Source organism: Babylonia areolata, chromosome 7 (assembly GCF_041734735.1).
Source record: "Babylonia areolata isolate BAREFJ2019XMU chromosome 7, ASM4173473v1, whole genome shotgun sequence".
In the NCBI taxonomy this organism is placed as follows: domain Eukaryota; kingdom Metazoa; phylum Mollusca; class Gastropoda; order Neogastropoda; family Buccinidae; genus Babylonia; species Babylonia areolata.
In genome coordinates this window covers 15,607,464-15,622,328 of record NC_134882.1, presented here as the reverse complement: position 1 = coordinate 15,622,328, position 14,865 = coordinate 15,607,464, and the positions used below count along the sequence as shown (strand labels likewise).

At 39.3% G+C, this 14,865-nt stretch overlaps 1 protein-coding gene across 2 annotated transcripts in view; it reads left to right on the top strand.

Moving 5' to 3' along the window:
* Nucleotides 1-6,624, top strand: part of LOC143284168 (uncharacterized) — a 42,408-nt gene extending 35,784 nt beyond the window's left edge. Inside the window, exon 2 of one of the 2 annotated variants that reach the window (XR_013055502.1) lies at nucleotides 2,849-2,977. Coding sequence is in view for 1 of the 2 variants with exons in the window: in XM_076590830.1 (XP_076446945.1) it covers nucleotides 2,849-5,317 (2,469 nt within the window). In the remaining variant the exon portion in view is untranslated. Of the gene's footprint in view, nucleotides 1-2,848 lie in introns of both variants that reach the window. The other variant, XM_076590830.1, reaches the window with a different exon arrangement.
* The last annotated feature ends 8,241 nt before the right edge of the window (nucleotides 6,625-14,865 follow it).

Below are 14,865 nucleotides of genomic sequence, written 5' to 3'. Positions count from 1 at the left end.
AGGCTGCCTTATCACTCCAGCAACATCCCCCTACCTCCATCCCCCACCGCCCGTCCCTCCCTCTTGACCAGTGAAAGCAGCCCCCACCTCCACCCACATCACATCTTTCATCCACCCCGTCAATTACCATCCCTTGCCAAGCCTCAGGAACGGCTGTAAAAGGCCCTCCACCATTCAGAACGCCTTCGGGAGTAATAAATTTCTGACCTTTGGCCATGTAGAAAAACCCGAACCTTAGACTAGTTTCGGATGCAAGTTTTGTTTCTTGGGTTGTGGAGGAGGCAAGAGCATGATTGTTTACTGAATCAAAAATATACCCCCACATTTTTTTAATTGCATGTTTTAAGACAAAAATTTTAAGTTCAGATCATTGAGACTTGCCATAAAGTAAATAATGCAGTTTTGTGTGTGTGTGTGTGTTTTGGGGTGGGTTTTTTTTTTAATACTCATAAATGTACACATAGATTTAAGAGGTGTACTGCATAAATAAATATTTAGAGAAAAAAGGTCTTCTGTATTAAAATATTATGTGCACATTGCTGAGGTTGTGGTAAAGCAGGTGTTGGGTATTAAGGTTGATGCGTTTTGGAAGATTTGGGAGAAATAGTGTGGCATTTTCCTGGGTTTGAAAGCTTGTGACTTTTCAGCAGGGTTTGGTTGGAAACCTTTTAAAAAAAAAATTTGTAAGCGTACAAGTTTTGTTTTTTGTTGTTGTCGTTTTTTAAATGATAGAAAAGAATATCACACATGGGCTAATTTTGATAGTTGTATGCTGTTATTGTGTTGACTGCTTTTGCCCTTTCAGACTGATTACACTTTACACTAATTTACAGCCAGAACAGTTGAAATAAGAATTTTTAAGAAGCTTGCTTGCACCAATTGATTATGTTAAATTTTGTGAAAACAGGTTAGAATGACTTGGAAAATTTTGGATCTTGGAAAGAAAATCATTTTAAGCAGAACCTATTGACATGCAAGAAAATGATTTGTTTTTAAATGTATAAAAGAAAGAAAAGTAGAGTGGGTCACTGGGTGTTTTTGTTTGTTTTTGTTTTGTTTTTGTTTTGTTTGTTTTTTTGTTTTTTTTGCTTTTGTTTTTTGTTTTTTTTAGCAAGAAAATGTAAATTTAGGCATTAACACTATAACACTAACAGGCATTTGTAATTCAAATTGCCATGTTCATCACTTGATGTCTGCATCTTGGTGTCTTCAAATGTGTTTGTTTTTTGTTTTTGTTTTGTTTTTTAAATATATATGTGCAACACACCACAAACAATAGATAAAAAAAGACAACTCAGTACATGCTGTTCTTGGGGCATATATTTGTTCATTACTGTTTGCAGAGTCATAAGAACTGGCTGCTGATTGATTAAAAAAAAAAAAAGGGGGGGGGATGGGGGTTGCAGAAATGTATTAACTTCAGTATGTAGTGATATGATGTCACTACACTTTCTAACAAACAAACAAACAAACAAAAAATCCCTTCCCATCATGATCACATTTTTTATACTAATTTTCCATTTCTTCAGGTAAATATATGTAGTTCTTCGGTATGCTTAATTAGCACTAGAGGAATTTGAGAAAAGATTCTTTTTGAAAATTTTATTACAAGCAGATCTGTGAACAATGTTTCCAGTTTCATTTTGATATTTATAACTTGTGGATCGAATCAAATATTGTAGTGTGAATCGTTTTATATCCTGCATATTATGCAGTTTTTATCTAGTGCTATATTTGACTTTTGTTTTTGTAACAGATGAAGAAGATGCTTAAAACTAGATGTTTTATGTTTTTCATGCCTGAGTGAAATGCATGGTTGCTATATTTGATATTACCAAGATGCCTACAGTTTTAAAGTTGGAACTGCTCAAGATGAGACGAGTTTTGTTTGTATGACATATCATTATTATTGCATTGATGATAAGAAAACATTCAGATTATCAGAAACATTTGTTGCATACTTTAATTTAATTTAATGTTATGTAATTGTGATAATAATGATAACACAGTTTGATTCAGTCTTACATTTCTTGAATTATTAATGCACTCCAGTCCACATGCATCCATTTGCACACATTGACCAGTGATTTCTGTCCTGACTGAAATGAAGTTATTTTCAGACTGACAGATTTTGTTATGCAGTTTCAACAGTATCAGAGCCAACTGCATTGAGCAGTGTAAACTGTCTACCAAGGGTTGGTGTTAGTGGGAGGGTCACAGACATTACGCTGATCAGTACATGGCCAATGTGCAGAGGTCTTTCTAGACACCGCAGTGGTCCAGCCTTCCAAATTTATATCGGTCATGTCAGGATATTTAAGTTGGTGATGTTTTGGTCTAAAACTCAGCCTCATTCCTTGTTGGAATTTACATTTGTAGCATGGTATGTTCTCTTTGTGTTTATGGTGCATATTGTGAGTTTGTAAACTTTGTTTTGAATATGCTTGTGACGTTTGTGAGTTATTGTATGATTTTACTTTTTATAAGTTTTTGGAGGGGGAGAGCGAGCTTCACTGGCGAGTGGCCTAAAATCTAACAACCAGAAATTAACTCCCTATTGTGAACATCTAGCTCCTAGCTTTTCACTAATGGCAGGTGTACTGTGACAGGATGGGGATGAATCAAATGCAAAAGATGATTAGAATCTGTTTGTATTAAAAGTGTATAAATGAGTTCATACACGTGAAGTTGTTACAGAGCAATGAAAACCAACAGTGATTTATCAAGTTGCTCATCTTCGAATCTGCATTTACATTTTGCACTTAGTTAATGTAGCCTTTAATTACATCTCCTACTTCTGTTGTTGTTACCTTTCATTCTGAAAAATCGGGGTTTTCATATGTTTCAGAACTCTTTCAAGCACCATGAGCATGAACTCAAAGAGGAGCTGCAGAAAATCAAGGGGAAGTTTTTTGACCTGCTGAATACTCTAGGACTCAGCCATGACATCTATTACAATGCTGTCACTCCAGCTGAGACGCCTGATTCCCGTGAGCTGGATCCACAGGTCATTGGCAGAAGGATTCTCACTGCAGCAGGGTCACTCACTCAGTGTCGAGGCAGTAGCAGAAATGTCAGTCTTGCCCACAGCAACATCCCTCCCACCAAGCCAGCGAGGATGAGCACTCCACGCAGCACCCCAAGGAGGAGAAACCATGGACGTCACCATGGGGTTGACATGTCCTCCAAGTACGCTGATCTGGTCATAGAACAGCTGTTGGCCAAGGCTCAGACGGAGTCCAGCAGCTCCAAATCAAACAGCCCAACAGATCTACAAGCTGTTGCTGCTCAAGATGCATCGGCAGTTTCTGGCGTTCCTGTTCAGTACCACCACCATCATCAAAATGACGGTCAAAATAACCTTTCTCCTGATGTCAATGTTAACCGAGGCTTGGAAGATGCGGATACCAAAGACAGTGCAAAGACAAAAGTTATTCCAGTCTTCAGTGAAACCGGTGATGATGATACAACATTGCTTGAGCATTCTGCATCAGCTAATAGAGAGGTACATCATGTGATAATTGAGCCCACTGTTTCTCCTGAGGTTCTGTCTTCCAGCTCAGGCTCTGCTCCTGTATCCAGCAACGGTTCCTCCACTCAATCTTCTGTTCCTGATCTCAGCAAAGAACTAGTCTCGCGTATGCAGTATTATTCAGACTTCACCATTGACAGACAAAAGAAGATTGATCAAGTAGTGAAAACTCTAGGGGCAGTGCCGGAGGGGAGTGATGAAGCCTCTCCTCCCTCCCCACCTTCCAAAGAATGCTCAAGTGAAAGCATTTCACTAAGGTGTGTGGAAGGATCCGAAAGTGTTGATCGTTTCAAGGCACCTTTGCCAGTAAGCAAGCCCCTAGTGCCAGCTGTTCCAGCCAGGGGTGGGCAGTTCCGCGTCATCCGAAGAAAGGGTAAACACTGCCCTTCCTCCAGTGACACCAATGAGTCTGACACATCATCAGGCACAGGATCTATGCCACGTTCACAGCAGTCATCTCGTCCATCATCGCATTATTCTTCAGCACATTCTTCCAAGCATTCATCACATGACCGGCAAAGTGCAAGGTCTTCATCTGGGGATCACAGGTCCTCATCACGTGGCTCAAGGTGCTCCACTCATCCTTTAGCATCTTCCACCTTCATTTCTGATCCCTCTAAAAGTGGTAGCCCAGGTTCAGGAAGTGTCTACACTTGGTCTTTAGATAACAGTTCAGATGAGAATCTGCACCAGTCATTTCTCCGTAGTGAAAAACGCCACCACAAACGCTCTAGGGCTTTACAGCGGCGGTCAAAATCTAGTCATTCCAATGGTGGTGTTGCTAGTCACAGTGTAACACGCCCAGCAACAGTGATTGGAGCAGACTCCCCACCTCATGAGAAACTGTCCAGTGTTGGAAAAGCTCCTTCCTTCAGGCATGACATTTCTGACATCGACTCCACTCCCAAGAGGTTCGGTGGCAGTAGATTTGAGAATAGTTTGAATAGCTCATTCTTTCCTCGTTGCTCCAGCTTGCCTCGAACCAGTACCCGCATTGGTGGTCTCTTGCTGAGGGGGGAAGGTGACAGGGACTTTAAAACATCATCCTCTCCTGAGCTGACAACTCCATATTCTGATTTGAACTATGCTGTGAGTAGAATTGGTCCCTCCAATTTACCATCTACAGACAGATCATCATCACCTTTCAAAGATCGACCAGATTTACCAGGCAAGTCAAGTACGAGTGACAGTGCAACAAGCTACCATAGCCAGTGCATAACATGTAATCCTGGACTTGTGGCTTCCCCAGCAAGCACTTCCATCAGACTAGTAAATGGTGAGGACCCATGTGATGACATTCTAACCAACAGTCCCAACAGTTGCGACAGCAGTGGTGTACAACCACCATACAACTCGTACCTGTCTCCTGCTGACTCCAGCAGTGAGTACACAACCGTCAGCAACTCCTCTGCAGAGCATAGCATACTAGCCTCTGCCCCTCGCCAGCCACGTTCCTTTGCAGTGAGGAGTCCTGGTGTGTTCAAAGTGCCCTTCAGTCCTGCTTCGAGGACTGTCAAGCGCAGAGGTGGAGCTGGGGGACACTCAACACACAACGTCGGTGTCAGAGCAGTTGGCACACCACATTTACCTGTGGGCCTTCTGAAGCATAAGGATGCTGTTTCAAGGAGAAAACTTTTTGCAGCTGGCCAGGGCCAGGTGCCCAGTGGGTACCATGCCCCCAAAATCTTGGACAGAAAGGCTCTGGTGCGAAAATTTAAAAAATTCAGCAACAATTTTAAGAAAGACAAAGATAGTGCCAAAATCCACACATTAGCAAATCTTTAATGGTTATAACTGTAGTATGACGCAGTCTTTCGAATTGGTGTGTGACTTAGTGCCTGGATCAGTGAATGTATGTGTGCGTGTGTGGCTGTGTAAGAATCTCTGATTTTTAGTGAAACTGAATGTATGTAAAACCACATTCTTCCTGTAACTTTGAACTACTTGGGTAGTAAACGTGTATATGAAACCATGAGTAGGCTAAACTGTCAAAATATTGAACTTGAGGACTGATATTTGTGAATTTAGTACAGTCATATGGAGAACTGAAACAGTGTTATTTGAATAATTTAAAACCAAGAATGTGTTGATACAACCAAAATATGTGTTGATATAAAACACAGTAAATAAGATTTGGTGCACAGAATGTGTTGGTAAATTCTGTCACACAGACATTCACAGTGTAATAACAATCTTGTTATTTTATGCCTATTTTGTACTGTTCTGAAACAAGTGTGGAGGTACTTTTGTTGCTTTTAATGTACTTGTTTTAGTTGAAGTCTGTGATGACTGTTTGAACAAAATAAGAAAAGAACAAATCTTGACTTGTTTCTCTTTCTGTTATTTGTTTTATCATGAACAATGTTTATAACGAAATGTTTAATGAGAAAACAGACAAGCTGAAAGAGGACGCACAGAGCCTTTCATTTTATCATTTAGTGCATTTAATATGATTCCTGTAACAAATAGTTGCAACAAGACACAGAAAGTACACAGCAATTTGAAAATAGCCAAGGAACTTTCTGTTCAAAAATAGAAATAACCATTTATTTATTTTACATGGGTTAGGAATGAACAACTGAAAGAGAAATCAACTTCGATAATATTTATTTTGTATTTATTTTACTATAGTAACATTTGTTTAAAATCTGTCACCCAACTATTAACCATTAAAGTACGACAGGAAATGTCATTTTATTTCCAGAATACACACCTTCATGAAACCGATATGGTCTTTTGTTTGTTTCATTTGGTCACACCATCATTATCGTCTCATTTAACTTATTGTTGCAGAGCATGGTCATGGTGAGCTAAATGTTACAACTGAAGTAGGCTATACTGATAAATCCATATTGTAATAATGTTGAGAATCTGAACAAAATGGTACTTTTTTTTGGTGGGTTTCTGTTTGTACTGCTGCATTTGACTAGTAGAGTCGTGAATTTTTCAGAATCACTGGGATTCATACTTCACCTGTCCTGCAGTCCAGACTGAGAAACTTTTTTTTTAAGTATCCATTTCAGAACTTTCAATATTTCTGCTTTTTTCTTCTCCCGTTTTCAGGTAACTTCATATAAGTCCATGCAAAAACAGAAAAGGTGAAATACATGTTTATATTTTGGCCAATAATCGTCACAGTTATATCTTCCATAATGTGAATGAGGAGGAAGTCAAAAAGAGTTCCGGGGGGGGGCGGGGGGGGGATGGTAAAACCCACTTAAAATATGTTGTTGACAAAGAGTATGAAAAGTAACAATTAAGTGATACATCTCCACACCTGATAAGCTTACTCTTCTCTTTTACGTAACATATGTGTACACTCAGCACATTCTGCCGTTTTGATTTTCATACTTGTTTTGACTCATTTCGAGGTACACAACTTTAATTTGGATAATCCACCCAACTGCTCACTGCTTTCTGATTCTATTGCTCTCAATCAATGAAAGTCCACAAGGTCTGGAGTTGAGGGGAACAAGCCACACCCATGAAATGACCACTGATTTAAAATCCAGTAGTCTTATCACCCCATGTTTGTCCTGAACTGATTTTTCTTTGTGTGTGTGTGTGTGTGTGTGCATTCATTTGTGCATGTTTGACTTTGTGCTGACTTCCACTTTTCTCTGCCCTGTTGAAGCATTTTTGACATATCTTAGTTACAGATTTGGTCTTTACATTTTTGTTAATGCAGGAGCCCAGTGAATTGTAATTGTATTTGGACATTCAACTTCAGGTGTTAAGCTGGCAAACTTGGATTTTTTTTCCATTTTGCAACAAAGTAAATCTTCAGGTTCAAAAGGGAAATTATATATATATATAACTAAAATGGAAACGATGAATTATTGAATGACACTATTTTTGTGTGCATCAGATTTGCTTTTTCATTCAGCTCCTTTGTGCCTTCTATGAAAACGAAGCAGTATATATGTAGGCCTGCTACATAAAAGACAAAAGATCACACACAAAATCAACCAATTTATAATTGCTTGCTGTGAACCACAGTCAGTTTCGTGCGGTAAGGCATTTTTGTGTTCCTTTGTTTTGTAGGTTGATATCAGGTAAGCCAATCCTGCACTTGTGTATAATGAATGATCTGGTCGTTTGAAAAAAAAAAACGGAAAAAAAAACCCAATGATACGTCGGATATGGAAAGGTCTTTTGATAGAAGAATAATATACCATGCCCAGTACAATTAATCATAGTTTGCTTTGAGGATTTCAAAATTTGAATAGAAAGTCGAGTGGCTTGGACTGACTAGTGGGCATACATGCAGGTCTGCATTTCAACAAGTGATCATGTGGACAGATACAATGATTTGTATTCCTTCATAGGATATGTAAATGGTCAGATGCAAAAGTATGATTTATTATCATTGACAGCAGATCAAATCACTCAAGGAATTGTAATCAGGATGAAGGTAGGGGGAGGGGTTCACAAGTATGATGAATACAGAAGTCAGCTGTCTAGCATGTTATATTCTACAGGTCATATTCGTATTTTGGTCAAAGGGTATGCTATAAGTATAATGAAATATTGTGAAATACTGTTATCATTATACTTGTAGCATACCCTTTAACCAAAAGGGAACTTTCAGGTTTCTTTGCCAGTCTGGATGGAGATAACTTTCCTATCTGACAAAGGAGTGATGTAAGGTTCCTCAAAAGTGTAGTTTGGCTTCTTGGATTCTGGATTATGTGATATGTGTACTTTCTCATTTGGTGAAGAGGAAACATACATGTTCTGTTAAAATATGGTGTTCACTTCATCATATGGGAATCTGCAGACCTTCATTTAACAAGCAGATCAATTGTGTAGCTGAGATACCTGATCCAGTCATCAGAAGATTTCCATAAGATCTTTTGAAGATTATTGTAACTTCAGTATGACAATGGGTCAAAACCTTCTGACAAAAACTGCCATTGGAAGGATGGAGAGTGATGGGAAAGGAGGGGAAGGATAGATATTTTTTCATACATCCACAGCTGTTAATTCCTATCTACTCCAGGATAATCATTTTATTGACAAATACACCTGTAACTAAAGTGTGAATTCAAAAGGTAAACTATTTCATTTTCCAATTATTTTTTTTTTCTGTTGCGATTGGTCAGAGTGCAGGCATTAAGATTTTACTGATACACAAAGCATCACAAGTTGTTTTGTTTTTTTTATTAGCATCGGCAGACTTTGTTTCTTACATTGTCTGTCAGACACCAAAAAAACTGCTTATCATTTGTGTTGGCAGTGATTTCCTTTTTTTTTTTTTCTCCTTGTTTTCTTTCTTTTTCTAATTCATATTTTAAGAAACTAAGAAACTTTGCCCTAAAAACATTGAGGGGAAACGTATGGCTATGGATTGTGGGGCTCAAGTCTTGAGAGGTCAACTAGTTTTTTTTCCCTGAGGATTATGATGGATCCACAATTCTCAGCTTCCTTTTTGTACTTGCTCTGCAACTGCAAAAGGTGTTTTTGTTTTTTGCTCAATGTTTACCTTTTTTTTTTTTTTTTTACAAGGAGTGGGATATTTCAAATACCTAACAAATTTCTATATCATTGTAGCAATTTGTTAAGCAGTTTAAAACTTTGTTTTTCACTGCTGAATTTTGTAGCAAACAGTTAAATTGTATGGTGTGATTTTAATGCCATACAGTTTAGCATTGCAGGTTTTGTTTTCATTCAGTCATTGCTTCTATTTTGATAACAGACTTTGCACAATTGCAGATCAGACTCGTTCATCTGTTTACTTGTGTTTCTCTTGTTCCACTGTCATCTGTCTTGTCTCTTTTTCTCTGCTCTTGGAAGTGCTGCTTTTTGTTCCCTTTCAATTTTTGCTGTCACCTTAAAAAAAGTTGAAATTGTAATATTCTTTATTTTCCAGAAAACAGTTTGCGAGAGATTCGCTCAGTAGCTTTGGTCAGCCGATGGTGGAATCTGATTCCTTAAATTTCTGTTTATGATAGCTGTACTAATACCTAGTACCTGAAAATAAAATAAAATGATGCTAAATATCTGTTCCACTGGCAGATGCGCAGATAGCTGTGCGCTTGTTATAGATTTCCCACATGGTGGTATATGTAGTCCAATCCGGTGCTTACATTATTCCTACTCAATTGTGTGATGTACAGTAAGGTGTTTATTTATTAAATCGTGTGTCAGATAGTTGAATTCGAAGATTCTCTTTTTGTCTGTCCTGAGCAAATATGTACATATTTTTTTTAATAAATCCAATGCTCAGGTACCATCAATACAGTGTCAATGTGTATGTCATTCAGTGTGCGTATGCATGTTTGTGTGCGTGCATGTGTTCATGTCAGCATGTGCACAATGTGGATGTTTACCCTGTGTGCAATTGGGTCATGTAAGAGGGACTGTGAGAAAGAGAATGATTGTTGCACCGGAACATAGTTTCCAACAAAAAAAATTTTTTTTTTTTTTTTTAGAATGCTCCAGCAGGACAAAGGGTAGGATATTTTCATACCTGTTGAAAATTGTTTATACAAAATGAAGAGTATTGTGTGGATTGTTGTAAAATATTGTTTACTTTATATAAAAAGTGGACATTTCTGAAAATGAAAAATTCTAAATGACAAATTATGCAAGTTAATAAATTGAGGCTTGTGGTAAGCTTTTTGAATTTGGCAAGAAAAGTGGAAAAAATTTAGCACGAAAGTAACAAATGCAAATATGTCTTTGACACCTATATAATTTACATGTCACTGTCAGCATCTTTTTTTTTTTTTTTTTTTTTAAAATAATAAATTGCTACTGACAGATCCACAGTTTTAGTCTAATTATTTGACTGATCCATGATGACTTTTCTAAAGGCACAATGACCATGCTCAGCAGCAATTGCATCTAAAGTTTATCCAAGTGATTTTTTTTTACATTTTCAGTTTTTGGTATTATTTTCATCACCACTATTATAATCATCTTTAACATTTTGCTTCATCCTAACCTGTGTTATTTTTATTTGAAAATGTAAAGAAATTTATGTACTTTGGCTGCGGTGGATTATGGTGAGTTTTATACATGAAACTAAATTTATCTCAAAGCTGAACGCCATATTTCATGGTTTAATGAAATGAGCACACAGAAAAATGGACTGGATGTTACACTACAGTAGATGAAAATATACTTGTTACCAAACAGAATCAACGTATTGCTCGTATTACACATGGCCACATGCATGCAAACGTGCGCGCGCACACTCGCCCACGGGAACACGAGAAAATACTGCCACCACATTTAGGCCATAAACTTTTATCTTAAAATATCCAAATTTTCAAAATGGACTCGCTTTTTTAGTTTGAAAAGGGGAGCCTTAGACAAATTAGTAATAGATACTAGTAGTTACTGTGAGCACGGTTGTTGCACAGCTTCCAACCAGTGGGTCAGTGGTAATCGTTTCAGGATCGGGACAATACGTTGCAGAGGTCAATTTAACGGTCGTTAGAACGGCTTTTGGGCCAGCTACTGACAAGGACAGAGATCGAGGTCAGTTGCCTGACGTTGGAACATCGAGGGCAAAGTTCGTCAGTCAGTTACTATTAGAGATGTGGGATGAAGTAGTATGGACCGCTTCCATAGCGCGCTGTGCTCACTTCGTGGATTGGATTATTTTTGCCCACAAGAATGTGGCTTTTTTTTCTTCTTTTTTTTAACACATCTGGTTTTCCTCTAAAATCAAATGGTGATGGAGAGGGAGGGGGTATATAATATACCGTTATCACTCATGCGGTAGCCATTACACAACTGACACTCAATCACACCGATCACACACTGAGAGACTGATAAGTAGTAAGCAGGAAAACTTAACAACTTCGAACAGCAGAAACCTAAAAACAAAACGATTTAATCTGTACAACCACAACAAATAAGACTTTAGAAACTAAATCGTTTTAAAAGTTTACCACCTGTTTCATTTTTCACACGTTTCTTTTGTTGGACGTTGTCAGTTTTGTATTGTGTTTTACAAAGATAGATGTTTGATATTATGACAAATTATAACTGAACTCGTCATACTCAGTACAATGAGCAAAACGTGCCCCAGTCAGTCCAGAGGGTCCAGTGAGGCGAGCCATTCCACAGTCTCCAAATGACTTTACGAAACTGAAAAGATTCACGACGGACGTGATACGACATACTACTAAGAAAACTGACCAGCAAAAAATGCCAGTAGATAATTCACATTTCTTTGGCGCCAGACAGTTCTTCCTGAAAGTGCCCAGTGATCACTGAAGTCTGTTAAGAGGCCAAAATTACAGGAGTTTAGCGGCTGACGCACAGTTTAATTTTTTTTTTAATAAAAAAACAAAACAAAAAAATCGCACTGCTCCAAACATTAAAAAAAAAACCGTCCATGTTAAGTCACGGAAGGCCAAACTGACCAAATTCCGCTGGTGGTTTCTTGTCAGTACGCCGGTTTCCGCGAGCATTGTGAGGTTCAGTATCCGTCGTCTGGATAATCTGATTCTCATTTCTGACTCGTCCACTGACAAATGTCCATTCATTGAGGATTACAACATATTGAGTTCTCTCTCTAAACTGCACTTGCGTGTGTGAAAATGGATGCAAACAAACAAAAACAATGAATCTTTGTGAATTGACATGATTAGGCCTACGTAGACAAAGTCCTGCCGTTTGATTAGCAAACTCGAGTTTTTCTAAAAACATCCTACAAAGAGTTAAACTGGTATAGATTCACTAAACTTTATTCGTGAGAACGATGCCAACCAGCGGATTCGTGGGGACATGCTGTAAAACGCACCTTTAAAATAGAACTGAAAAAAAAGTCCGATACATGATCTTCTTATCTCCAATGAAAAGAAAATCGCCCAGGATGCGTGATATTAAGCTTGACACCCATCAAACCACACCGAAAATGTATGACTTACGGACACTAATTTATAGTCATCGTTTCAGAAAGTCTTCGGATTACAAGCCGTAAAACGATCACGTCTACGAAACTCGAGACCAATTTTGTGTTAGGAATGACGTCTGATAGCCTCAGGAGAAAGAAAACTGAATATTTTATGGGGGACTGGACTTGGCCTATTTAACGAACTGAATGTAGGCTAACTCGCTGCTCTTGAGGTCCAAAAGAAAAAAGAAGAAAGAATCCTTTTGTCAAACCGGCCGTTTAACAGGTAACGGCCACCCACACAAGCTGTTCGCTTCAAGTCCAGCCTGGCGTTTAATCACTTCACGGGTCATTCACAGCTTTGTGTTCTCCGTCGACACCAGGCCCTGCTCATTCACGGGTTAACACAAAGCATTCTGGACTGACACCCACACCGATTCCGTCTCAGGACGAGAAACCGATTGACGTCAAGTTTTCTTGTCACTGGGCTGGGTCTTGCTCACTCATTATCACATTGAGGACGAGCGCGCACACACACACACACACACACACACACACACTCCCACCCTTTCACTTTCACTGCGTTGACGGCCACAATCATCAATTTGATTTTTACGCCGTTTTTGTTGGGTTGCGATGAAAGAAAGCTACAGAAAGCAACAGACCTATTAGCGAGGATGAAAACCTAGTCCTACTCTTAAGTGGGTTCTCCGGCAGGCTACTATCACTTCACTTTTCGCCCTTCCGAGCTAGCCGGTCCCTTGCTGATCTAAGACAGCAGGGCCCCCCCAAAAAAATTTAAAAAACCCAAAAGTATTGGGGTAAGAGAGGGGGTGGGGAGGAGGAGGGGGGGTAGGGGATCTATTATCTAGTTAACTACTGACTGGGGGGCACCCCATCTGGAATAAAATATAATCGCATTGTTTTTCACAATTTGTCGCTGAAGCAATTTACCACACTGACAAAGAGAAAAGCTACCACTCTGAATGAGCTCTTTGTTTTTTAATCCTATGCTAAGGTGGCAGAATGGTTAAGGCGCTCATCTGCCAATACAAAAAGTCCGTTAGGGTTTGGGTTCGGACCCCGCTCTCCTGTGGAAGAAATCCACTCTGACAGGTACACAAATATACATGAACTCAAGGCCTGACTTAGCGCGTTGGCCAGTTTATGCCTAGCAGGTGTGGTGTAGCGCATAAGGATTTCAGTGTCCGAACGCAGTGACGCCTCCTCCAGAAACTGAAACCAATGCGAAAGGGACTCGGAAGGATCGTCATATCAATCATTTATCGCTTAACAGTTTTACCTGACAAAGTACTGTCGGTTGGTCATCTGTTATGTCACTTATCATTTCTGAAACATCACTGACCCACTGTAAGTGACTGTCCTCATGCCAGTCAAGGCAAGTGGATGCCGAAAGAAAAGGGGAAAAAATCTAAAGTAGGTAGGCATACACTAATCCCCGATTTTTATTTTCCAAATGTCCCTGTCTTGAAAGAATTTACTGGATATAATAAGCCTCAGTTTCAGTTTCAGTAGCTCAAGGAGGCATCACTACGTTCGGACAAATCCATATACGCTACACCACGTCTGCAAAGCAGATGCCTGGCCAGCAGCGTAACCCAACGCGCTTAGTCACGCCTTGAAAAAAAAGTAAATAAATAATAGATAAATATACATTTTTTTTAAAAAGAACTACTACTACTAATAATAATAATATGTATAAGGCACAAAAACTTGATGAAGTCAACAAAAAGCGTACAAATAAATAAATAAAAAAGTTTAAAAAATTTTTTTTTTAAATAATAAAATAAAATAAAATAAAATAAACTTCAGCAACAAAATCCTTTCCTCCGCAAGTCATGGCAGCTAAGTCATGGAGCGGTTAGGCTTTCCACCACCTCCCTCCCCCTCCCCCTCCCCCATTTCACCACCCAGTCCCACTTCAAATCTGTACCTAACAGTTGGTTGCCGTTAGCTGGTACACTGTCTTCCCAAGCTCCCTCTCATCCCCTACGCCCTCCAGAGACCCAGCGAAGCAGAACGTGGTCAACTTTCCCACAGAAAGAGGTTCAGCTGAAGACTGATTTGAAGGCGAGTGTCTTGGGCCCGAAGCAAATGATGAGAGAGGATTTGTGCACACTGACGGGCCTGCAGGCTTGCTGGCTGTCACTGTTGTCAGTTTAGGTCTATATCAATGTGAAGAAGTCTGCAGCCCGGCGTTCCGACTGGGCTATTTGGCGTGGTAGATAACTTTGACACCATTGCTATGCTAAATGTTTGCTGTAGTCTTGAGTTTGCTTGTCGTCAGTTTTGGTTTTTGTTTTTTCCTTTGCTGATCCCCTTACAGTTCCACCCTCTCAGTCTCTCCCCTGCCCTTTCCTCTGTGTGTGTGTGTGTGTGTGTGCGTGCTTTGTGTGTGTGTGTGCGTGCTTTGTGTGTGTGTGTGTGTGTGTGTGTGCGTGCTTTGTGTGTGTGTGTG